This window comes from Cladophialophora carrionii (genome assembly GCF_000365165.1).
Source record: "Cladophialophora carrionii CBS 160.54 unplaced genomic scaffold supercont1.7, whole genome shotgun sequence".
Taxonomy (NCBI): domain Eukaryota; kingdom Fungi; phylum Ascomycota; class Eurotiomycetes; order Chaetothyriales; family Herpotrichiellaceae; genus Cladophialophora; species Cladophialophora carrionii.
In genome coordinates, this window is record NW_008481832.1 from 690520 (window position 1) to 715491 (window position 24972).

At 54.0% G+C, this 24972-nt stretch overlaps 6 protein-coding genes across 6 annotated transcripts; 2 read left to right on the forward strand and 4 right to left on the reverse strand.

The window, feature by feature from the left end:
• Window positions 1-736: 736 nt before the first annotated feature.
• On the reverse strand, window positions 737-4644 carry G647_08341 (uncharacterized protein; the record flags this gene model as incomplete). Its single annotated transcript, XM_008732653.1, has 3 exons — window positions 737-1356; window positions 1411-4494; window positions 4587-4644. The coding sequence occupies 3 exons, from the start codon at window positions 4642-4644 to the stop codon at window positions 737-739; spliced, it is 3762 nt and encodes a 1253-aa protein (XP_008730875.1).
• Window positions 4645-6256: 1612 nt separating this feature from the next.
• On the reverse strand, window positions 6257-7279 carry G647_08342 (60S ribosomal protein L5; the record flags this gene model as incomplete). Its single annotated transcript, XM_008732654.1, has 3 exons — window positions 6257-7081; window positions 7132-7240; window positions 7263-7279. The coding sequence occupies 3 exons, from the start codon at window positions 7277-7279 to the stop codon at window positions 6257-6259; spliced, it is 951 nt and encodes a 316-aa protein (XP_008730876.1).
• A 488-nt stretch (window positions 7280-7767) lies between these two features.
• Window positions 7768-9068, reverse strand: G647_08343 (uncharacterized protein; the record flags this gene model as incomplete). The annotated part of the gene is made up of 2 exons (XM_008732655.1): window positions 7768-8942; window positions 9011-9068. The coding sequence occupies 2 exons, from the start codon at window positions 9066-9068 to the stop codon at window positions 7768-7770; spliced, it is 1233 nt and encodes a 410-aa protein (XP_008730877.1).
• Window positions 9069-10152: 1084 nt separating this feature from the next.
• On the reverse strand, window positions 10153-13416 carry G647_08344 (uncharacterized protein; the record flags this gene model as incomplete). The annotated part of the gene is made up of 1 exon (XM_008732656.1): window positions 10153-13416. One exon carries the CDS (start codon window positions 13414-13416, stop codon window positions 10153-10155), a length of 3264 nt encoding a protein of 1087 aa, XP_008730878.1.
• Window positions 13417-20690: 7274 nt separating this feature from the next.
• Window positions 20691-22165, forward strand: G647_08345 (uncharacterized protein; the record flags this gene model as incomplete). The annotated part of the gene is made up of 2 exons (XM_008732657.1): window positions 20691-20695; window positions 20815-22165. The coding sequence occupies 2 exons, from the start codon at window positions 20691-20693 to the stop codon at window positions 22163-22165; spliced, it is 1356 nt and encodes a 451-aa protein (XP_008730879.1).
• A 1206-nt stretch (window positions 22166-23371) lies between these two features.
• Window positions 23372-24959, forward strand: G647_08346 (uncharacterized protein; the record flags this gene model as incomplete). The annotated part of the gene is made up of 2 exons (XM_008732658.1): window positions 23372-24789; window positions 24842-24959. The coding sequence occupies 2 exons, from the start codon at window positions 23372-23374 to the stop codon at window positions 24957-24959; spliced, it is 1536 nt and encodes a 511-aa protein (XP_008730880.1).
• Window positions 24960-24972: the final 13 nt, after the last annotated feature.

Genomic DNA, 24972 nt, shown 5'->3' on the forward strand with positions numbered 1-24972 from the left:
ACTCTCTACTCTCTACTCTCTACTCTCTACTCTCTACTCTCTACTCTCTACTCTCTACTCTCTACTCTCTACTCTCTACTCTCTACTCTCTACTCTCTACTGTCTACCTACTATCATCTACTCTCTACTCTCTCCTCTCTCCGTCGAATGTCTCCGACCCCATTTGAGCAAGATTATAAGGCATCCTACGTAGCCCACATATGTATTTCCCATACCACCCACATGCCGTGAACGACTACGTGTAAGTACGGAGTAGGTCGCTACACATGGTAGATTGTCGTGTCCAGAGTCCGCTCCGGCGTCGCCGCGAGGCCGCAGTGCCTCTTGGCCTGTCCGTTCAGACAGATAGTTCGTCACCAGCCGCGTGGGACAACAAACCACCATAGAAGCGAAGCGCGCCGGGAGACGCGCAACCTCATTTGCGATTGTTACTGTTACTGTTACTGTAGTCCAAAAAGAGGCTTGGCCTAGCTTCAAGGTATAATGTCCAAGCGACCGGCTGGGCATGCTACCCTCGGGCCTCCTGGTGAAAGGTCATAACATCATCCCCAAAACATGCTGGGCGAAACAGAACGCTCACAAGGCACAAAAGCCGAAACCATCAGTCGCCAAATCATCCAAGTCGATGTACACAGAGTCCGGCTCCACACATAATCAATTGTGAACGTCCCAAATTCGATCCCACAGATGGCAGTAAGGGCCACATCCTTCCTGATCACGGCCGCACCTCCTCGTTTCACTCCCGGGGTATCAGCCCAGCATTGATCTGGGCCGCCAACTGGCTCTCCCTGAACGCTTCAAAGCCCTTGGGATCTTGTTCCCTCAGCATAAGCAGCTCTTGCGCATTGATACCCAGCTCCCGGACAACGTTGTCAGCGCCTTCTTTTTCCACCCTATATCGAATGTCCTCACCCTTGAGCTCTTCGAGTTTTGCGCGCAAGGCAGCGATGTGGGGTGGATCAGAATCACTCGCGTGGGTTCCGTGCAGATGATCGTCCATTTCTGTCGGCTTAAGGACTTCCCTACGAATGGTCTGACCAAAGCGGTGCATACGGCCTTCTTCATCCGTGAATGCTTTGGCCGCGAGTGACGTGTTAGACGAAGTCCGGGACAGTTTGAGTGCGTAATCATCTTTGGGCGGGCTCTCGGAGGGGAAGTATCCTTCTGCATCGGTCACCTTCATGACTCCACTCGAATCAATCGAGGCAGATAGCAGCGAGGCATCCACTGATGGGTCAGGTGAAGGCATCCCATTTGCCATTGGCGGGGAGGCCGCCACGACTTTGGTCTCCGGGTACTCGTCCTCGAACCTTTTGATCATGCGCTGAAGGGTCTGATCAAGGAGAAAGAGGCGGCCTGACATACCAAGGTTAGCAATTCCAAGCCATGAGCTTTGATCAGGAGACTTACGATAGTTTTCATGGTTTCCAGCCCGGTCTTCTTTGACAAGAACGGGCTGTAACCTTCGCCGAATTTTCCTCGCACTCTCACACAGCTCCAGGCTGACATCTCGGGGTTTTGACACTGTTGCTTGCCGAAACGGTCCCCTTGGAGTGGAAGAACCACTGGCGGTAGGGCTAATGTTCCTAGAATGTGCTCGACTGTTGCCATCCTTACGATCCAAGCAGACACCTAGAGCCTTGACGATACCCGTGGAGGCGATCATGTAGTCTTCATCAGCTGCTAGCTCATCCCGATCAAGGGTCTCCGAATAGCCTTCCATGTCTCCGACCAGCTGTAGGAGAACTTCCGGCGCCTTCTCGGCATGGTCATCAGGCTTGACGCCTACTTCGTCCAGAGTTGTGCGCTCCATATTCCTCAGGGTATACGCCATGACCTGCGAGGCCAGGGCTTTGACGACTTCGCTGCTGTCTGCAGAAGGGACCTCGATCTCGACGGCAACAATGGTTTCTGAGACTCTGACCGCTGTCATCAACGAAGCGAAAAATGCACAAGCTTCCTCTTGCGAGCCTTCTTCTTTCGAATTCATGCTGTGTACCAGCGGAGCATTGTCAAGGATGCTGAGATGAGCCATTGATGGACAATCCGGCAGGATTTCAGCGATTGCAATCGCCTGTTCAGGTGTCATGCCAACGTCTGAAAGGTGCAGACGCTTCAAGGGCGCCAACTTGGGGAGTAGCTTCCGGAAGACAGGCACCGCGTTCGGGGTGCTGTTGAACAATGCCATGTTGCGGGACAGGTCGATGAATTTAAGGTTCTTCAGTCGCGCGAAAGGGATCAGTATCGAGGTCAGATCCTCCGGCGTCAGATTGCAGTCCAACAAGCTGATAGCAAACAAGGGACAATCACTGGTGGCCGCTTCTGCGAGTATGTGCGCAATGCCATGCAGGTCGTTACTGCTGAGATCTAAGCCCTCGCAGTGGCCCGACTTCATGTATCGGACCAAGTGGCCCAGTCCTTCCTCACCAAGATTGCTGGCTGCCAGTCCCAGTCTCCGGATCTTGCACTTGATGGCGCAATCCACGAGATCCCGGATGTTGGTGGTGGACAGACCGCAACCGCTGAGAACAAGCTCCTCCAACCTATCGCCTAGTCGCTCGGACAATGCGTAAATGATCAGAGAGCCCAGGTCCATTAGGGTCGAGTTTCCGTTTGCCGCGCTGCTGTTCGAGCTCGTCGTCGAAATCGTCCGCGAGAGATCTGTCGACTTGGGAAATTGTATACCTGACAGATCGATGGCCCTGAGGGACCGCGACATATGCATGAACAGCGCAATATGTCTCCAGCCGAGGTTGGTAATGCCTTGATTGTCTTTCAAGGACAGTCTCTCTATCACGCCCATCTGCTCTCTGCCCTGCTTTCCGCTGAGTCTCTTCGGTAATCTTCTGTTTTGGCGGGCCTGTTCGACAGATTTGCAGCTGGAAAGGCCAGACAAGATCACACGCACACCTTCGTCCGTGAGACCGCAATTGTCCAACACAAGCTTGCGGACAGGTACCACCGCGAGCCAGTCGCCCAAGGTGACGATATCCGGGAGCTGCATCTGGAAACCTGAGAGATCCATGACTGCTACCGTGCCAGGTGCTTCCGCCAGAGTCGCCGTGGGTTTTGAAATCTGCTCTTTGACTCGGCTTAGGACGGTGGTTTCGCGGAGCTGGCAGCACCGTTTGTATATCCGGAGAGGGTCCGTTGTGCGGCCGTCACCACCTTCCGGGGCTCGCTTGCTTGGTGTTGAGGCTCCTGGAGGTGTGCTGCTGTAAATCGAATCTGAGTCGTCATCGTCTCTAGTCAATTCTAACGGCACCAACCCGTTCGCCTCTGCGTGTCTTCTTTTGCGCTCTTTTCGTTCCTTCCGCTCGGCCTCTGAACGCTTCTTTTTCTCTTTCTTGCGCGTTCCCGGTGCTGCCGGAGGGTCCGGACCTTGTAACGAGGCTGAGGTCTCCGCAGCCTGCGTTTCCTTCTCCTTCGTCTCCTCGGGGAGTGGAGGCTTTGGCTCGGGGCGAGGTTGCTCTAAGGATTCCTTCTCTTCCGCCGGAGGTTTCGGGCTTTTGAGTGCAGCCCCTTCACCCTTTTCCTTCATTCGGGCATCTTTTGAGTCCTTCGTGGGTTCCTTGTCAGGTGACGTTGAGACACTCTGCTTCAATGTACTTGAGACCGGCGGTTTGTTGAAGTGTTCGGGCTCTTCGTCTGCCTGGGAAGAGAACCCAGCGATTTCGACGTCAACGCAGAAGGCCACTCTCTTGAGCTTGTTCTGGTCAAATTCGCTGATCTTGATGCGCTCGCGGTTATGGTCAACATTCATGATCCTCCGCGGACAGACGGCGCCGTTGGTAGCACTTTTACCCATGTTAGCATTCGAAGAGGAGGAGAGCCTCCGCAATGCACTTGACAAGAACCCAGGATGCTCTAGCTTGGTTTCTTTTCCAGCAGCGACCAGGACCGAGGGTCTCCGGGGTGTCAGAGGTGTAACAACAGGTTTAGGGTCTTCTTTCTTGTTTTCCTTCTGCCCATCCTTCGCTGATTTGTTCTTCTCAAACGGGTTGGTCGTTTCCACCTTCGGACTTGGCTGAGGCGATGCGGTCAGGCCATTGTTTGCTTGCTGCACGTCGACGCTGGAGTTCCGGGACGGGGTCGGGGACGACGAGAACTTGGAACTGAAGCTCGAAATCCATGAACTCCTCCTTCCCTCCTTCTTTGGAGTGCCTGGTTTCAAACCCTTCTTGCTATCCTCGGTGCTTTGACCTTTCAGTAAGGTAGGCCGCGTCGGGTGATTCTGTGTGTGCTGGGCTGGGAGCGGGCTGGTCTTCTGCACAGTGGGCTGCACATTGTTCTCTTTGCCATTGACAGTGACGGCGGGCTTCGGCTGCTGTATGGTTGGTTGTCCTGCTCCATTCTGCGACTCCTTCAACGGTGTCTGCCCGGTCCGAGGCTGGCCCTGGACTGGTTTAGGATCGGGCTGGTTCGCATGAGGTGCGGTGGATGCTGGCGACTCTTTCTGTCGACTGCTCCTCTCTGCGGCCAAGTGAGCAAGGTCTGACAGGCTTGTTAGCGTTTTATTTCCTCTCGAATCTCGGACCGGAGAGAGAGGCAGATGCGGCATGGAAGCCGAAAATGTAATATCGCACCTTTCTTGGAGCGCAGGAGCCAGTCGACATCGAGATTACTCTCCGTGGCTGCTGCCATTGTGCCTGAGGCGACAGTGTAAGTGCCCTCAGAATTATAAAGAAGCACGCTAGTATTATCGCATAGATGTTGACTTGAACGAGGACATTTGTCAGAGACGGCGACGTCGACTGGAAGCTGATGGACGGGGACGACGATAGACTGCGAGTTATCGGCGGGGTTAATAGCGAAAGTAGGAATCGCGGACTCGGTTGGCTAGATATGACGATCGCCTTGGGCTGGATCGTGAACGGTGCAGCTACCAGTGCTTAGAACGAAGGCTCACTAAGATGGCCACAGCTTAATCGGCCCGGGTGACTGTGTGGACGCCGCCGAAAGCTCTCTTGGAAATTCATCCTTCCAATCGCCGTGGTGCCCAAACATCGGTACTCATAATATCAGAGCAGATCGCTAAGAGGGGAAGGTTGGCGACCTGGAGCACCTGAGAGTGGGCCATGCAGCTATGCTGTCATCTTAAACCACAGCAGCGCCAAAGGCAATACCGAAAATCCCGCCGCTGAAGATCCAACCCGTACAGCCTCACAGGGTTACTCGTAGTTACAGTAGTAATGTCTCTGGAGGCACTCTCAGTGGCAATCCGCCGGAGGAAATCATGGGATTTCGGGATTCGACGCGGCGTTGTGCCTGAGGTCATGCGTCCCTGTTTATGCTCATTCATGCTCTGCTTGCCTCTCCCGCTGATCCATTTAACCCGCCGAAGGCGTGACCTCGCTGGGAAAAGAAATGCGCACCCCAGGAGCAACAAGCAGCAAGCAAACACCCGTCGACCAAGCCTCAATGCTGCGTACTGTGATATATCTCTCATGTTCTCTTGGTGCCATTATGCCGGCTGCAGGCCACACTCATCTTCAAGGTGCCTGGCATGCGGCCTCCCGTGCCCTGGCGTGCCCTGGTGTGCCCTGGCGTGCCCTGGTGTGCCCTGGCACGCCCCATTGCTTAATTAGCCTTCATGCTGCTAAGACTTGGACCCGGCCGAGAAACTCGCTCTTTTCGAAGGGCTGCCATCCCAGGCCTGGATCCTCGTAAACCCACAGGTACAGTAATGGTGGACCCAGAAGTGGTGCGTTCAGGTCAGCATCTTATGTCAGAGGACGCCCCAATAAACACCCGTTCGAGGCCTACATTGGGCAAATCAAGACGCTTCTACGCGTACTAGGTAGGATTCGAATTCAGAAAATATTATCTGTCAAGGACCGATTTTCCACAACCCATGTGCAGAAATCCCTGAAGTTCGTGCGAATTCCCGTGGATTAGGACAATTCTAAGCCCAACTGCTGCCGACTAAGGGGTCTCGACTACATTTGGCCCATGGAGACATGAACTTCATTTCTGGCATCGGCCCACTGACTCGTCACGCGGCCCTTGGGTGGTGGAAGTCTCCCTACGACCGCCATCCCGGCAACGCTTCCCAGTCGGGCCGTTTGCCCTGGTCTGAACGAGCGTGCCATGCGCCAGGTCTCCTGCAGCACAATACTGGACCATGGATGGCTGGAAGACACCATGGCTAGCCGGGACAGCATCTCCGACGTCTATGGCGACCATAGCCGCACTCATCTCTGTCGAGATTGCGAGATCATTTTCCTGACTTCTGCTGGTGACCCAACCAACTAGTCTAAGACGCAAGAGCCGCGATCTTCTCCTTGATTTTGCGCTCCTTCTCCTCCTTAGGCGTCTTGTGCACCTTGTACTTCTTGCCTTCCTCCTTCCATTCGTCCTTGCTCTTCTTGTCTCCTTCGTCATCATCCTTCTTGAATGGATCCTCACGGATGGCAGCATGAGCCTCGGTGTACAGCTCCTCGAGTCCGTCAGCTTCAACATCGGCTTCGATGTACTTGCTGAATTGGGACTTGTAGCGTTCCTCGTCGTCGTCGGCGAGTGTCTCCATGTACTCCGCGACGTGGCCGCCGAAGATGTACTTGCGCAGAGTGTCGGCGTCCAACTCCTTGGACTCCTGGTCGTAGCCAGGGAACCGCTTCTCGTTGTGGGGAATGTAGAGACCACCGTCAGAGGCACCTTTTAGCGCACCGAAGACCCTGGCACCGGTGGAAGTACGATGCAAGCCAACATCGAGGAAGGCCTTGAAGGGACGACGCTCCTCTCCGTCCTCACCTTCGGCAGCTTCGGTGAGAGCGTACTCGCCAGTCGCCTCTTCGACCCCCTTGAACTGCTCGTCCAGGTCCAGCTTCTTGAGCGCACGGCGAGCGAGGAGAAGACCCGTGGCGTAGGCGGCGGACCAGTTGGTCAGACCATTGTTGATGCCATATCTCTTGAGCTCGTGGGAGTAGGCGGCAACGAAGACCTTGTCGCCTGTGAGCTCGGCGGTCACCAGCTGGGTAATGATGTCGCGGTTGGTGAAGCGGACGACAAGGCGGTACTTGGGAGCGTTGTACTTGTTCTTGGCTTGGGCAATCAGTCGCTTGCGGGCATAGTAATCGGTCTGGGACAGTTGTCAGTGGGAATCTACGGCTCGGGCGAGTCACGACGTACCTTGCCAGCCTGTCTGCGCTTGTACTTCGTCTGGTAGCGGGAGTAGTAGGGGGAGTTTTTGACACTGCGGTAGGCACGGGTCAGGGACGGTTCAACCTTGTCAGTGCCTCTTTGAGATATGGTCCACGTACAGCTTGGTGAATGGCATCTTAAGAGCTTTGGCAGATCAAGATTCAAATCGGCACACTATAACACCCTCGAATCAGCATTTTGCGCTGCAGACCCAATTCCGCAGCAACATGCAGGGATTCGCTCATACATCTTGTCGAGTTTGAGTAGGAGACTATCTGAGTCTCAAGCAGCGATGGAGTGTCAAGGAGGATTGAGTGGAAGGCGGAGATGAGTGGTGGTTGATGAACTCCGCAAAAAAGTTTGTGTGATGCCAAGAGTTCGCCGAGTTCACTCAAGCTGGTGTTGCGGCGAAGGTGGGCGTCAGGCTCGACGGAGATGTCACCATCAACATTATTCTTCATCAAGTCGTGAATTCATTACTGGCGTTATCTAGTCTTTTGTCATGCCGGGCTTTTAGTGTTATCATCATCATCATCTCTTCATAACGGCCATCATAATGTTCATCCCTTCAATATGCTGCTGGTGGCTGAGGAAGGCAGACTTCACAAACCAGCACTGCAACAGTCATAGAGGGTTGCTTCGCTGGATGGAAGCCTCTTTGGAAGCCCATCTCGACTGTGTTGTAATCCTGTCGGTCGTCGTCCGCAGAAGCGTCGACAATGCATTCCGACTATCCCAATTACGGATCGTCCACACCTCCACCTCTTTACCGTCCACCATCTTCCTGCTCGCCTTCAGCGGCTCACCCACGGCGGCTTCCTCGGCTTCGTTCAGCCAGTCTGCCCAGGCAGGCGTCTTTGGCGCCCAACCTGCTTCTTTGACCCAGTTGCTTGTGCCGGTAACCGCAATGGCTTTCCACAATGCTTCAGTGTATGTGGGCGAGTAGTTATCGACCTTTGCGGTCCGTGGCGGCGTACCACCATGGACCTCGATATGCTCAACCTGCAGTCTGCTCAGATCCCAATGTTGAGCTGGAGGCAGGGCAGCGCCAACCCAGTAAAAGATATTGATGAGCATGTAGGATCCAGCAAACGCCGTTTGTGTCTCAATTCTGGCATTGGCCAAGGAAATGACCCCGCCCATGAGCAACAATGTCGAAATCAAAGAAAGTCCTCTATAAATCGCCGTGCTCCTGATGGAATAAATGCAACGCTCGCTTGGATTGAAATACAGATATCGTGCTGTTCGTTCTTCACAGGTTACCACGATGAACGCTCCCTGAGGATACTTGATGACGACGTCGCCGGGAGGTGAATGTGGGTCGGGCTTAGGATCATTCGGTGTCGGTGACCACTTGTTAGCAATGCCAGTCACTGTGCTCAGGGTCGACAGAAGCACTGTTGCCAGTAAGGACATCCCATCCTCGTAGTATATGGAAAGCCCGAGCAAACCAGCACTCATCGCAGCTCCTAGGAATGCAAGCATTGCCAATGGACCAAACCTCTTGATGGATGGACGCGGCTTGTCATTTTCCGTCACGCGGACACAAGTGACGGTGTTCGGGGGCAGCTTGTCGCCACGATGGAGAGCATGAGCCACGTGATGGATATCCTCGCCGGTGTTACCAGAATGTACTCCTATCACTTTCGCATTGGCGGTAGTCTCCAGCTTCTCTGGTCGCGAGGGCCTGATGAATATCTGCGGCGCTGGTATGAGGCGAGGAACGTAAATGAGGTAGCTCAAGGTCGCAACCTGGGCGATCGTCTCGACGGAACCTTCTCCGAGGATAGCGAGGAAACCTGGTCGAGGACTTGTATCAGCGGTCTGCCTTGCCACTTTGTGCTGCACTGCCTGGACACAAACTTACCGACGATGTCAAGCTGAAACCCCTCGTTATTGCTGACATATTGTTCGATGAACCGCATCCTCGCTCAGCCGACAAATGCTCGGTATCAAGCAAGGACATCGAGTGTACAGCAGCGTCGAAGAAGGCAGCTTAGGGGTCGTAAGGCGAGACTGAGCCAGTAACAATAATCACAAACCAGGTGCCGACAGCAGTAACATTGTGCGAGGAGGCCTGGCGAGGGTTCGGTTCTGGACACAAGTACTCCGTATACTGGTTGGCCTGGTGCTGGAGGTAAGAAAAAGGTCCTGGCTGCGGGAGCATCGAGGGAGCGGCGCTCTGATCTCCTCCTCTATGCTGCAGCCAAGCTTGCTCAGCCTCGCCCCTGCATTAAATATAGAATGACAGTAGAATGACAGGAGTAACAGCACGAACAGGAAGCCAGAAACGAGCTAGACACGGTCAGACTCTCAATCCTTTATCGTGCTGCACCTCGACTGAGGACAACTCATCGATGGCTGAGGGCTGGAAAAGGCGGCCGACCATTTGGCCATCCCCCACGTGAACGTGTTCCATTGGATGAGAGACTCGATCCTGAGCACAAGATCACGATGATACGCCAGGTTCTTCGAAGGGCCTGTTTGCGACCAAGTAAGCCTCGAAGGCACGTTACCAGACCCAGCCGCGATATCTGCGGGCAAGTGACTACTCGACAGTCTCTTGATGGACGAGGCGGCGCCTTGCCTTGGAGTCTGTGCCTGTCACGAGGGATCCCGATGAGGCAGCTGCGCGCCTATACGGTGTCCAGGCTTGATCAACAGCAACCTTCTGTCGCAGCGCTTGGGTACACGACATTGGATGCCGAGTCGACACATAACGAAGTCATCCATGAGGGAATGATACATGACAAGCACAAGGGCTGGTCAAAGTGATAATTCTATATGTTGGTACATAGACAGATACGGTCCATACTCAAACAGAAAAGCCTCCCCAACGATGGCCAGTTGTAGCACAAGAAGAAATGTCCGTTGCCAGACGAGCAATGAGTCTATTTTTTCGTGGTCATCAGGTCGTATATGCTTTTTGGGTATCTTGTGAAATCAAAACCCCACGCCATGTCGTTGATCGTTGGTACAATATGCTTGCGATGCATCACCCAGAGCCCCTCATGTTTTTGTCACTCTCTCTTCAATCTCGCGGTTTAGCCGGGCTTGGGCAGCACGCACGTCCTCACCACTGGACAAACGCTCTCTGCCTCGATCACTCGAGAGGCCGCGTGAAAGAATGCCCCGAAGCACACTAGGCCTGGACGTCCGTTCTGTGACGTCCTGAAGTGACCATGGCATCAATTTCGGCTCCTGCTTCACAATCTTGCAGAACAGAGTGGAGAAGATGAATTCTTCCCCGTGTCCATTAAACAAGGGGACGTGTCGGTATCCTTTCTGGAGGCTGTCAAGTTTTGCTGTGAAAGCCGCAAGCTGTCTGACTCCTTTGCCTGTGCGTCTGCCATCGTCTGAGTTCAGCACTATGAAACGGACGAAGACCAGTTCGGGGTATTTCGTTTCGAGGGACAGTTCGATGTTTTCACCGAACTGAGGATTATAGCCATTGCCAAAGCGGATCTGCGTCTGACGACGGTAGGGCGATCCAATGCCATGATAACCATTCGAGTAGGTCTCGGTGCCGCCCGTACCGTTCGCTATTCCCCGGGCACGGTCTTCTGCGCTGAACATCTGGACTTCAATGAATGGATTCAAGGGAGTATCTCTGCCCATATTGGCGGCCCGAGGCAATTGCTGAGCTGAGATGACTTGGACTGAGAACCTGATTCTGTAACGAGGGAGCTTCACACGATGCTCAAACTCACCCTGCTTGGTCCGAGGCTTGCGCAGGTAAGCAGGCTTCAAGACATAGCCGGATGCATCAGTGCCAGCGGCAAACATTGCCTGATTCATCTGCATATGGGCGTCAAAGGTTTGCCAGTTCAATGCAACCATCTGCACGCCTCTCCTCCAGAAGGTGTTGGGGTCAAAGTTGGATGATTGGAACCGCAATGTCTTGGGATACACTCGGCAGAGGTGATGGAGATTGTGGTCTTCAAACATGGCCTTGTCCTCCGGTGAGCGGCAGAGTTCGATAGCCCTGTTCTCGTTGAGGGAGAAGATGTGATTGTATTGCTGAAAAGAAAGATCTTTGGCGTCCCGCAGGCTGTAACCTTTTAGGTATACGCCCAGAGCAGACAACTGGGGACCAACTTTGCTTGGCTTCGGTGGCCGGCGCTGGCTATCAGCAGTAGAAGGCGAGACTGCCGGGGCATCGCTCTCCTCGTCGGCACTGCTGGCGCTTGTTGCCGTGACTGAGCGATCAGTTGGAGAATAGATGGTCTCCGGGGGTGTAACGAGTAAAGAACTTGTGACTTGAGGTGCGGTGAGAAGTGTCCAGTTTACAGGTGAGACTATTCCCCTATTCGGCGAACTCGCACTTCGATCGCGGTATGAAGTAGTAGGGAGGCGGGCAGCCGCAAGGTCAGCATGCAGCTCTGTGGACTTGACCTTGATGAGTATTTTGTGCTTGAGATCCTCCGGGGATGGCAATTGGGTATCGAAGCCGGGCAAAGGATAAAGCAGGAGCCGCTCCCCGAACACATCTTTCATAATCTTCACCATCTTGGCCTGCTGCTCAGGATCGCAGTGGACTTCCAGGGATATGATCAATGGATAAGGCGTCACGTCAAAGGCACATCTCTGAATGGCATTGACGCAGTCCGAGAAAAGCACAGAACTGGTCCGGGTATGACCGTGGGTCACCCTGGGATTCCCATCTTGACCATTCCAACAGTCAATTTCAACACAGCGGCAACCGTGACGTAAGGCTGTGATGTACGTTTCGGCAGAGGCAGTGCCTCCCACCTGCCAACCGGTCAGGTAGGTATTGTGTGAACTTGAAATGAAGTATTCGCTCAGTGGCCGGTCGAAGAATGGAACAGCTTCCTCGGCGCCGGTGTAGACGTGGCAGTCTTTTGAAACGAGAAAGGACGCAAAGGCATTGGCGTCAATGAGCTCTAATGCTCGCATAGCCGGGTCATCGGGGAAGGACATAGATATAAGATCATTGATCTTCTCCTCCCAGTGAAGCGGATCTGCAAGCCCATGCACGTCAAACCCCTGATCACGCCTGAGGAAGTCGATGAACACCGATCGTGGGATGCCCTTGGAATTGGCCCCTTTCAAGCCATCAAAGATCCTCTTGACGTCGCTCCTTTCTCGAAGGCGTCTAAGGAACTCTCTGAAGAGATTGTAGTCCAGAAGATTTGAGGTGTTGACGTCGACCGACTTGAAATGCTCCTCTATTTCCTTGTCAGGAATATGGATGTGTAATTTTCGACAAAGGGTCTGGATCGCATGGAAGTCCAAGCCGTCGGGTTTGACATTGTCCTGTCTAGCAGTTCGCTTGGCCATTTCGTTCTCCCAGTGGGCCCGTATGACCGACTCTCGCTCAGTTGAGCCGATCATGCTCGTCATCAACTCCTCTCGATGCTTGGCCAGACTCTCCAGAGTATCGACCCAGAGTCGAAGGTCATGGTAATCATGGGCGACAAGATGCAGAGTTTTGACCTGTTTCGAAGAATCCGAGGTCGCGTAATTGACTGTGAAGCAGAGGCCAGGGTCGACGGCTTCCCCTCGGAGCTCGTGCTGGTAGCTTGCAGCGACCTCACCACTGCGAATGCTCTTGATGTTGTCAATGTGAAACGTTTTGGTTGTTACAGCACCCTTCCACGAGACGCGGGCGCCTTCCACGTCCATGAAGAACATCTTCTCTTGCATTTTATTCTTGGTGATTTTGGTTAACATGCATCCTGCCACCAATCTCTCCGGAACGCATGGAGCTTGACCCTCGGGACTCGCGTCTGCCAAGGTCGTCGGCTCGCTGGATATGCTCATTGTATCACCATACAGGCCCAAGCCTGTCTGCAATTCAAGGGGGAGGACGTCCACGGCTAGAGCATCGGTGAGATGGCCATTTGCAATTGCCGTCCTGCTGTCGCTGCGGCGTCTGGTGATGGGACCGGTGCTTTCGTCGCGGCGAGACTGTGCTGACGAGGATGCTTTTCTGCGCAGCGTCTGCCGAGCGGAGGATACCCCGTCTTTGGCGCTTTGAGAGAGCTTGCGCATAATCCCGACAGGCTTGGAGCCCGTGGAGGGCTCTCGTGGAGAAGGAAATGCATGGGTAGAAACAAGACTCTCGCCCAAGTCGAATGGGGCTGGGTTTCCGAGCTGTGGTAGCTGGTATATTGGATGGGACACCAGGGGAGAAGACTGGATAGAGCTGATATATGGGCTCTGAGTCATAGATGATGTGCTGTTGGCCGACGCCGGCGCGGCGGAGAAGGATTGAGAGAGCGCCGTGTTCACCCGTTGGTTGGAAGACATGCTAGCAAAAGAACGCGAGTGAGGCGAGGGTGAATTGTCGCGGCTCTGCAGAGCCCTGGCCGCGGGCGATGCGGTTGCGGATATCATGTCCGCAGATTGCGGTTGGTCAGGCGTTCTCTAATGAGATCACATTCAAGATCGAAAGTGTAAGGGAGTCCAGCTCTGTCTCTCGCGCTTTGACGACTTCATAATGCTCTTGTGCTTGAGGAGGTCCGATCAATGCAAGCGGAACTGGTGTTGACCGTGCTGTAGCATTCAGCAGCCTTAAACAGCAGCCATGTTGGTGCGCGCCTGATGGAGATGTAGCGCCTGGCTCGATCGGTGTTGGTGCAGCTGCAATATGCAAGACCGGGGTCCCGAAGGAAGTACAGCGCGTGCACCGGTGGGCAGCGGCCGATCGAGATGGGCAGGGCGTAGAGGTCTCTGGAGTGGCCTCGCAGACTCGGGCTTGTAGGGTAGGTGCAGATTCGCGGCGCAGCGCACAGCGCAAATTATAGGATGTGAGCGCCCCAGGCGAGAGGGCCGCAGTATGCAGTCAGATACCGGTCAGGCGAGTGGACAGCAAGCCTCTGAACGTGCAAAAAACAGGAACCCTGCGTTTTTCTGGCTGGGGAGTGGTGTCGTGCCCGTCTTCGTCGTCCGCAAAGGGGATCTGGCTCGGTATGTACGTCGAGAGACTTGGACGCGGACAAAGGAAGGGACGAGCAGAGGAGCACTGAGCGTCTACTCTTATGTGGAGATGAGTGAAATCCTTGTGTACCACGACGGGGCAAGCAATTAGTAGTGGTTTGGTCAGTGAGTCAAGGTTAAGGAGCGTATGAAGGAGAGGACTAGATCCCAGTTAGGTACTGTGTAGGAGGTTCGGACGGAGAAGAAAAATGCACGAATGCATTATTGGTGGAGTGCGTGGGGATGCCAACTTCGTCGCCAACGGGGGCCAGGGCAGGGGCAGGCACGAGTCACGACAGGCAGGGAAGGGAGACTGGGGGACCTGAACGCTGGGCTCCCGGTATGAAGTTGTAATGCGTTTCTGGCGACAGGCATGCCCCGTTTTCGGTCGCTGCCCTTGCCTCCGAGCCTACGCCCAACCTTTGCCCTTAGTCTGTTTCCCCAATGCTACCTGCTGTACTTGTACCTAGCGACTTGGCGCCCTGGCACCTGGGCTCAAGCCCCAGGGGCACCACCCGCCGAAGACCGCGTCTGGCACCTCGTCATTCATCGCCCGGGGCTCTGCTGCTCATCCCCATGCTCCCGCTGCGAAACCCGGGCCCTGGTCTTTGACAATTTTAATCTTTCTCCTTGATCGCAAATGGGCGGGCTGGCCATCCTCGCTTCTTCTTCCATTAATGTGCGCATCACAACACTTCCTTCCACGCGTCGCCCTTATCTCGGGACAAGGTGCCATTGGTGATAATTCCGTCCACTCCCGGATACCGGACGAGAACGACTGCAAATGCCGTCGTTGATCTACGGCAATTAATTACCTGTCCTGCTCGCCTTGCAATCCCCCTTTTGGCACTCTTTACAGCTGACGTGCCGCTCGCCTATTTGGGTAAAATGCGCATCCACGCAGTGGTGCCCGGCTTTGTCCGCTATCGCCAATATCGCATATGGCTGACATAAACCACTATTGTGGAGGACATTTGGGACACTTGCTATCGGGTGAATTCAACGAGGACATCGGAGCGAGAGCGTTGCAATATTGTCCGTGCAAACTCCAGATGGGAAGCCTCACGCAGATTCAGCTGACGGCATGAGGGTCGCTGCAACAGCTCGTTCTGGGTCGAATTCTCGTTTGGACTGCCGCCAGAGGCGTATCGAGCCTCTCCCCAGGGCTCCGCGCTGACTCGGTGCGCTGCTGCAGAGGGCCAAATATGGCTATGTGCTTTTGTCCTGCTGACAGTTTGTCCCGGCGCAGAGGACAGAAGCTCACTGACGCCTTGAGGCAAGTCGCATCTGCAAGCCGCTTCCCTCGCATCGTGCCGACCAGCTGCAGCTCAGGTCGGTGGTCGCTGAGCTCTTAGACCGAACTTGATCAGACACGAGTTCAGATGCAGAGAATAGCGTCTCGTGTGCTGCGCAGCATACGTGGCAGACGTTATCTCCAATCTTTCTCTGATCCTCCGCTGCAAGCTGCAAGTCAACGACCGCCAACCCCCACACCAATGACAACAGCTTGGACCAGATGACAATCTGGTGTTCGCCCTGCTGGCGGTCATGCACGGTAGAATGTCTCGTGGTGGCCTGTGTCATTGTTGTTCGTACACAGACCCTGCATCCAGCATAGGCTCAACTTGCGTTCAGCTCCTTGCGTTCAGCTCCTTGCGTGCTAGGGATGGCAATGGAGAGAAGAGACTGCTTCCCAAACTTCCCACCCCGACTGATGTCAGACACGGCCGCTTTTGCATCGAACCGGCCCTAGATATCAAGAGGGTTGAAATGACACGTACTCCGTATTAAGGAGAGGTTGCCCGGAAGCTGGGAGCCTAGCGTTCCCAGCGTTGTGGTCTTCAAGTCCGGATTTCGGTCGACAGAATTTGAGCTTTCGAAAAGCATGAGCCCACCTGGACACGAAACCTTCACGGCGAATTATGACTAGCTTGCTATCTATACATAATTATGTACCTGTGGAGAGCGACGAAAGAGCTTGACAACTCCCGGATACTTTGCGCTCCCTTCGTAGGTGCTTCATTTCTGCCCCGTGTCATCGAGCACGCTGAGCTGCATCCAATCGCCAGATGAATTTCTTATTCCCTTTGTCCAGTCAGTGATCCTATCAATTGATGTCACACTGACAGATTGTGACTATTGATTGATACCCGGCCTATCCTCATCTTGCGATCGCTACTAGGTACTCGTAGTCACCTCCTTCGCAAACAACCAGCAAACGAGGGGCCCTGTGCCTGTTTCAGGAGGACTCCAAGCGCCCCGCCAGGCCGAGAACCGGATCGCGGCACTGACGCGGGCACTGTGCAAAATTACTGACGTCGTGCTCCCTCGCTTGTCGGCCTGCCCGCCATCGTCAGTGGGCGAGTCAAGAAAGGGCAAAGCAAGACTGATGCACCCCGGATTTTAGCAATGCATCACATCATTTTTGTGCACCCACGATAAGCCTCGGCACTTGCGGGCGTGGGAGCATCGGACAGAGCTGAATGCGACTGGCATAGTGGCCCTCCACGGCCGTAAACACAATCGAAGAGCTCGCTGTAGCAAGCGGGTATGCGATGTGACTTTACCGAACGCAGTTGTTTGTGCAACTTCGCATCGAGTCTTCGATTGCCGCCCCCCGACTCCGCCGCTGTCCGACTGTTAGTGTTCAGGGCGCTCTTCACCGGAGTGGATGTCCATAGGGTGGGCGTCTCGCAAACGGGGCACCCTCGGGAAGATACGACATCATGAGTCCAGAGCATTCTTTACCTGAAATGAACCGGTTTCGAATGGTAAACGCCGCCCGTGCTGTCACACCGCCTACTGTGCGTTCTCAGTTGTTCGATTACGCGTTGCCTGCGATTCGCTGCGAGCTCCCACGAATCCGCTCGTTAGCATGGAGGAAAGCTCCAACTTCAATGTCACGAGGGCAATGTAAGTGCCTGGAATTAACGGTCCAAATTCCAAGGAATTCTTAGATCGTAGGCCAATCGCGAAAAGGTCAGCTTGAAGAATTGAATTTGCTGTCAAAGACCCTGGTTCGTTAGCGACCTGTCACACCCGGGATTCCCATGGTGCGTTGGCAAAGCAGCCGACCTCGTTGTAAGCGCCGTGGGATGGACATGCCCGAAGGCTTCATTCACGGGACATGTTCTATTTCAATGCCCCCAGCAATGAGGGTAGCTGTCACAACTGCCAATCGCAGCTGCATGCTCGGGAGTGGCATCATCCTGCCCCCTGATTGGCACGGGTTAGCTGAAGGATAGGCTTCTTTCCAACGAGGGGTCCGTCGCCGGAATGAAGGCTCCCAGGAAGGTTCTCGGGAGTTGAAAGTTACGTCGTGTCTTCGCTGGGTGATCAGCACGCCTTCAAATTAACATTGGTCGCGCTCCTGATGATCAAGCCCAGTGATGGTAAGGAGCGGGCATCCAGCGCCGCGTCGTGGCATCCCTCTTTTCGGCACCGACACGACACATGCCGGATCGCCGGACAATGTGGGGTTGGGAGTACGAGTTACAGTCCAGAGGGTTCTCACTCTTACGATTCAAGAATGATGACACCCTCCTACCTATCACTCTGGAATGAGATGCCGCCCGGCGTGACGTGGTCTGCGTGGTCAACTCACCAACCTCGTACGAGCGACAGTCGCCGTTATGAACCAAGTCCTTGCCCGACCGTACTCGTCCAAGTACCTTTCCCAGTTCTGGACTCATAGGCGTGCCGCACAATGACAACACACACGCATGTTATGCACGTCTTAGAAGAGCCGATCTGCCGCACAGCACTTCCCACTTGAACAGTACGCAATAGTATTTCATGGAACGACACACAGTTGCAATGATCGCATGATACTCGTACAATGGCAAGGGAGAATGGAGTTCGATATGGCGCAGACCCAGCGTGAAACGTCGGTCATCGAGACGAGCCCCCAAGGCTCCCTAAGAATAGCACCTGGCAGGCATCATAAGGGTCCATCGCCATGAGATCATCAGGGGCCACATAATTAACCCAGTCCAAATTTGTGGGCCACTCGACCTTCAATCTTAGCCATCAAATTACCTCGTACCGGGTACGAGTAATCGATGGAGGGCTGATAACACCAATAGCACAGGGTTGCTGCTCGAAATAATCAAAAGTCCGGAGACAAGGAATCCTAGGCCTGAGGCACGCCGGGCATTCTCAAACTCCTGCCGGGGGGTTTTCTAGAAGACAGAAACAAGACCCTGCCGCCATACCCTTGAGAATCCCAAAACCGAAACATGGAGCAATCTCAGTCCACAGATAAGGTTATGCTCCATCAGAGATCTTGTCGCCGCAGTACAAACCCCCTTCTCATCCACGCAGCAGCAATTTCCGATCTTGATTGAAGGACAGATGCAGCGTTCTATTACTTCGCACAACCTCACCAGAAGCGCAATGGTGTTGTTTGAGCTGGTTGGCAAGGATTCACAGCCCTGAAACGCGTCAGAGTCAGCGAGGAGGCGAATCCAAGTTCGATTGCCCCGCGAGGGACAAGATGCTTGACAGGCAGTTCGATATTGCTGGCTACTGTCAAGGCTGGTCGTGACGTGACTCCCAATCCGCGGCAAGGCAGATCGCAAGGTTAGTTGTGAGTTCAAGGACCCACATATCCCTCAATGAGCTGGACGTAAAGATTAAGTTCGCTGTCAAAGGTACGGTATGTACAACCAGCAGAGTCGCCTCGACTGTGATAGCAACAATATTGTGCAAGGCTAGCGAAGTCTAACACTCCTGCAGTGCAAATTGAGTTGCAACTCCCAGCGTGAAGCGATTTTCATTTCGATAATCCGCCGGCCTCAAAATCAACCAATTGACAATCTGTTATACGTGCCTTGCCTTTGTTTGAAATGCAGATCAGCTGAGCTGGCAGCCAGACTCGGTATCTAGGCCAAATCATTGTAGGTTTGTTCGTATGCTTTATCTGGCCTTTTGAGGAGGCAATGGCTGGGTCCGCTATTCATACGAAGCCCCATTGCGCATCTGGGCAATTCATAGATCGGTCAAATACAGACTGGAGAAACAATGTGGTGTGCTTGTTGGTGCTCTCTGAAGCAGTCTTGCTCTGAACCCTAGCGTCCGCACATTGGTTCGCAAAGCATTGCTCACCTTCTGCGGAACGCTTCTCAAGATGTCCACAGTTGACTGCGGCCACTAAGCACATGCGGTTGCGAGGCTCGGGATTAAGCATAACTGCGAGCCAGCCTTCCACTAGGCCATGACTGCTGGGCAGAATCAGTCCCGCGGCCGAGGGACGGCTATTCAGTCTTCTCGGTTGAGGAGATCGACTGCACCTTTTCGGACGCATGAGATCCTCATAATGGGTCGTGTGATGGCCTTGTCATCAATGGAGGAGCAATTACGTACACATCTTCTATTTGCGCAAAGTCGATCCCTCTCAACCTCTATCTGACCATTAATGATCGTCGCCGCTTCCCTGGTTGAAGCCTAGGATGTGGTTTCATGTGAAAACCAGAGAGAGAGAAAAGCATCCACGACTGAATTGCCTTCGGTTACGATGGGCTCATGGCGACATCCTAATGTCCCGAACATGGCACGACCATGACAAGGAAGCCTGAGCATATTGCGTTTTGAGTCATGATTCTCTTGTGCAGGCGGTCCGAAACCCGCGACCCCCTGGAGCATTAAAGGTGACCTCGAGCAAGGAAATCGGAAAGATGGTGGCAACACCGATCAAGCAGCCTAGGACGATTTCAGAAGGCCCAATGGACACTCTCCTTTGTGACTGCCTCAAAACCATTTGAGCGAGCAGCCATAGAGTAGTGGTGGCCAAACCAGCACAATACATACTCGCGGCAACCTCCCGAGTTATGGTTCAACGCGAAGCGAGCACGCGGAGATCAAGTAGGTACCAGTGGCCGAGCAAAATCTCACTGCTGCTCCAATGAGGCGTACATAGTACAGAAATTCTTTCGAGGACCCAGCAATTGGTTTGGTGAAATTCTATGGAGGAAGTGTCTATGGAACATATTGCTCTTCTTTGAGGTTCTGCCCTCTATTGCATGTGCGTGACGGGGGTTGCGAGAAGTTTTCTGATACTCATGGCTTTGCCCACTGGATGGGTAATGAGCATTGCACTCAGCTTCGCTTCACATCGAAAAGGTCTTGCCCCCTCATCACGACACCGTTGTCAAAGGTAGCAATGTCCGGATAACCGCTGAAACCACTTGAGTTGTGTGTCAACGCAATAAACCCGCCAAGAAGCATGTGCTGGTGTCGCGGCCAATCACGGTTGATCTTAGTCAGCCACGTTTCCTCGTGCTCAACCGTCACCTCAACGTCACTCGGTAGGCCCCGGTGGTGCTGAGAATAATGATCGAAGACAGAATTTCTTGTCTCCGTGGCAATACTCATCAACGACGTCTTCACGAAGGGGACGTATTTTCGAATCGGATGAAGGAGAAATCATCAGATGTGTTGCGAAGGCTACCAGGAGTGATTGTCGCCGATTTTGGTGCAAGGAACTTGTTGCGTCCTGACCATAGAACCTCTTACAGCTGGGCCTGGGTCTCCGCACGGTGATTCTTGAAAGTAGACCCAGCCTCGACACAGACGGCAGACGGTGCCTCCGGGCTCAACTGTCCAGCATGCCGTAAGTTGCTCCTTTACTCATAATATGCATACCCTGCACTCCGGAGACATGCCCGGACGCTTCTCTTGGGCTCCTTAGAGTATCTGGGTATACCAGTCCCGATTCTAATGTCTTCATAGTCTCACAGTACTCACGGATGCGGATGTCCAGGAGATTCTGTATTCTCTGACAAAGGAGGATGTCGACGAACTTCAGTCTAATCTCGCCGAAGCGCTGCATTCATACTCAACTGGCGATACGAACTCTCCCTGTAGCGCATCGTTTCAGCCTCACAGGACGGTGATCAAGAAGAATGGAATCACCACCCTTTTTATGCCTGCTTCTACGGGAACTTCGGTTGGGATGAAGATCGTGTCATTAGAGCAGCCGGTGTCTATGAGCAAGAAGTCTTCGGTGTCGTCTAGCACGTCAGAGGGTCATTCAGATACGCCAGCTGGGAGTATGTCCGGGGCCTCCATAAGGTCCGCCACCAACGACCTGGGGTCGATGACCCTGTCGCCTGCGTCTACCATGTCGTCTGGCCGGAACTCGATCGATGGCTCCTCCTTCCAACCACCGGTATCCGTGGCCAGTTCACAGAGCACCGCCCCCAAAGGATCTATCACCCTTCTTGACAGAACCGGCAATCCTCTGGGCATTGTGAATGCCGAGGAACTGACCGCGTTTCGAACAGCACTAGCTTCCACTATGATGCTGACAAAGCGACAGAATGTCCATACAGTGACTGTTTTCGGAGCGGGAAAGCAAGCGTACTGGCACCTAAGACTGGCACTGATACTCAAGGGAGACCAGATACACCACGTCAACATCATCAATCGAAGCTTTGAGAGATCAATCAAATTGATGAAGGCGTTCCAGATGACACAAGAAGACCGGGTTCAGTGGCGGAAAGACATCAAATTCTCCGCCATGAGCCCGGAGTTCGGAGAATATGGACGTCTGCTCAAGGAGGAGGTGCGGAAGGCCGATGTCATTTTTTGCTGCACGCCGTCAACGGAACCGCTGTTCCCTGCCGAATTCCTCACGTCGCGCGAAGGACGGAGGAAGGGGAGGTATATTGCGGCCATCGGGTCGTACGCACCACACATGGTCGAAATCCACCCAGATGTCCTCAGAGTGGCTGTTGAGCCCGACCACGGCGGGCACCACCACCACAAACATGCAAGACAGGGTGGAGTGATCATTGTCGACAGCCTCGAATCTTGCCTGAAGGAGGCAGGAGAGGTGATCAAGGCCAAGCTAAAGCCAGAGCACCTTGTCGAGGTTGGAGAGCTTATGATGATCAAAAAGGCTGCGACAAAGGAGATCGAGCTTGGAGGGCCAGGAGAGCAAGGACTTCTTGACTGGCTTACCAAGGGCAATGTTATTTACAAGAGCGTGGGGATGGGCCTCATGGATCTGGTTGTCGCGGGTGACCTGATCAGACTAGCGAAAAGCAGAGACGTAGGTGTCACGATTGAAGACTTCTGAAGGTACATGAAAACTCTGCAGCTGGTCGACAGGGCAGCTGATGTGCTGGCAGCGGATCGATATTCTCCGCGGTATTTTCCCGCCCTGCTCTGCTTCCAGCTGACTGGTAGCTGGCGGCATCAGCGAACTCGCGACACATGGGAACATGGAATAGGGCTGGAGATAGACACTATCAGATTGTGGTGGCTGTGAGACGGTCCGAATAGACATCGAACGGTTCGCGAGGGCGTTGCGAAGTACTGCGTACTCCGTACTCGTAGTCCGACAGCGCACTCACATGTCAGGGCAACACCACTGAGCCAACACCCAATATTTGCGTCTTGCTCCGCCCATGTCAATGATATCAGGGAAGCTTGATTATAGCCAGCAAAAGTCTGAGAGTCAAACGCCTCACTCGCAGTTAAGCTGTGGCGCCGACGTTCGCCTTCTCCTGTGCAGTGCTCTCCACGTAAGTACCGCTACCCTGTACGTACCATGGCTTTGGCCGGCCAGGCATACGCACGCCCCCAAGCTGACACCCTCGCCTAATCGCTCCCCTCATCGTGGCATAGGAGCATCCCTAGCACAATATCACCAGCACAAGACAACCGAACCGAGGTGGGGCAGCGCCAGCCTTGGGTCGCTGTTCCTGGTTTGCCTACGTCATTTTTCTATCTCGCAAACAACCACCCCGTGCCCAAGAGAATTGTCACACACCGCGAGCTGCACTCGAAGGGAAGGACTGAGGCGGTGAAAATATTACAGTCTGGCATCAGTCGAGCCAGCAGGCTGATCCCCTTCCTCGAGAGTGCTTCGGAGACCTCGCTCTTTCTCTTTTGTCTTTTTCTCTCTTGCTTGCGACTTGGAGTTGGCGAGTATCGGTTCCGAGACGAGACTGGGGGTAACAACTGGCTCGCTATATGAACGGGGCTTCTACATATTCTAGAGCTCACATCAATCCACCTTCTTCAAGTAAAAGTCTCCCCCTTTCCGCTGCTGAGCGCCGCTATGCTCTGAACAACCCAGACATGGTTCAGCAAGTCTACCTGCCCAATGGGTGAGTCCGCCCTCTGCACAGAACCGGTATTCCGTACAGAGTGGAACCGAATACTCTTCATCTTGCTTGATACAAGCTTATCATGGCTTTACAGGCAGATATATACCGTTACCCCCGTCTTTGGCGGCTTCACCTTCAAGTCCACGAACCTGGACCTGCACCACTCCGCAATGCCTCCGGGGTGGACTGTCATCCTGCAGACAGAGGACCAAGTGGAAGACGATCAAGAACGTAGGAAAAGCCGAGCAGAGGGAGATTCTCACCGGGGGTTGGAAGAAACAGGACACAAGCATACGGTCACACATCGATTTACAAAGCCCACCGTCCAGAGTGACTCCATGTTCATATCTTCGATATCCATGCCATCAAGCACAGACTTCAAGAATACCGCTTCTCCCACGAGGCATATCGCCATGATGCTGTGGGCGACATTATGCTGGTATTTCCACAAAGAGCCTCCCAACCTCCATGCCCTCACCGATGCATCTGCGCTGACGCCAGAGCCCGGAAGGCCCAAGCTGGACTGGCGCATCAAAATCAAGAGGGAGGGCATCTTTAAGGGAAAGAACACGCTGCAGAAGCTGGAGCGCATGGGGTTGATTGCGTCCGAGGACTCTTCCGTGGGCACCGACACCGATACCCGCTTACCGAGCGGCTGGGCAGACACGTTTGTGAGCAGGAGGTCTTTCTGGCAGATTGATGCAAGAATCTTTCTCTTTACAATGGCACCTCAGTCACATTCGCCATTTCCTCAGGCGTCGCCGTATCCTTCTCGACCGTCGTCGCCAGACCGGAATGCGACGGTGGCTGTCACTGATCGCGGTTCTCCCCGTCCGGCAGACTATGTGACGACTTCGGGCATAGGCGACAGTTTTACGGCCGGCATCTCATCCCCCGGGGGACCATTCAACTCTGGAAGTCATTTACCTACGTTTTACCCTCCGCATCCAACCCAGTTCACCTTTACAAACCACATACGCCATCCTATCCGCCCTAAACCACCGCGTCAGGGTGAAACATTTTACAGCAGATATATACCCAGCGTAGGTCAATGGCTATCCTTCAGGGTCCCAACACTCTCCCCAAAGCCATGCCCACATCCTCAATTTGTGCCTTCATCGGCCTCGATGCCGGCTGTCATGCCGAGTCATGGCGGGGGAGCATCAATAGCTACACTGCCCACCATGGACAACTTCTTGGACCGTCCGTCGGATCTGGACTTGCTACACAAGTGGATGAATGATCCCCGAGTGAACGCGGCGTGGGGAGTTGCGGGACCACAGAGCACACAGCACAAATTCTTAGTCGACAGCCTCGAAAGCCGACACTCGTTCCCGGTCTATGGTTGCTGGGACGGCAAGCCATTTGGATACTTCGAGATATACTGGGTCAAGGAAGACAAACTGGGGCGCATGTTGGGTGGCGAGGTAGGCAACTACACACGCGGACTGCACGTTTTGATTGGGGAAAACGAGTTCCGGGGCGCCCATCGAGTCAAAGTCTGGCTGTCTGCCTTGGTACATTATTGTTTCCTGGCAGACTCGAGAACTGAGACTGTGATGTTGGAGCCGCGGATCGATAACACGAAGTAAGTCCCTAGCAGCAGTGCTTCTGCGGTCACGGAACTGATCTTTGCACAGATTCATCGGATACTTGAAAGATGCCGGATTCTATAAGCAAGGCGAGGTTACGTTCCCGCACAAGCAGTCAGCCGTGATGAAAATCGACCGAGAATCTTGGGAGGCGCCCGAGCTGTAGAACGGCGGCGACA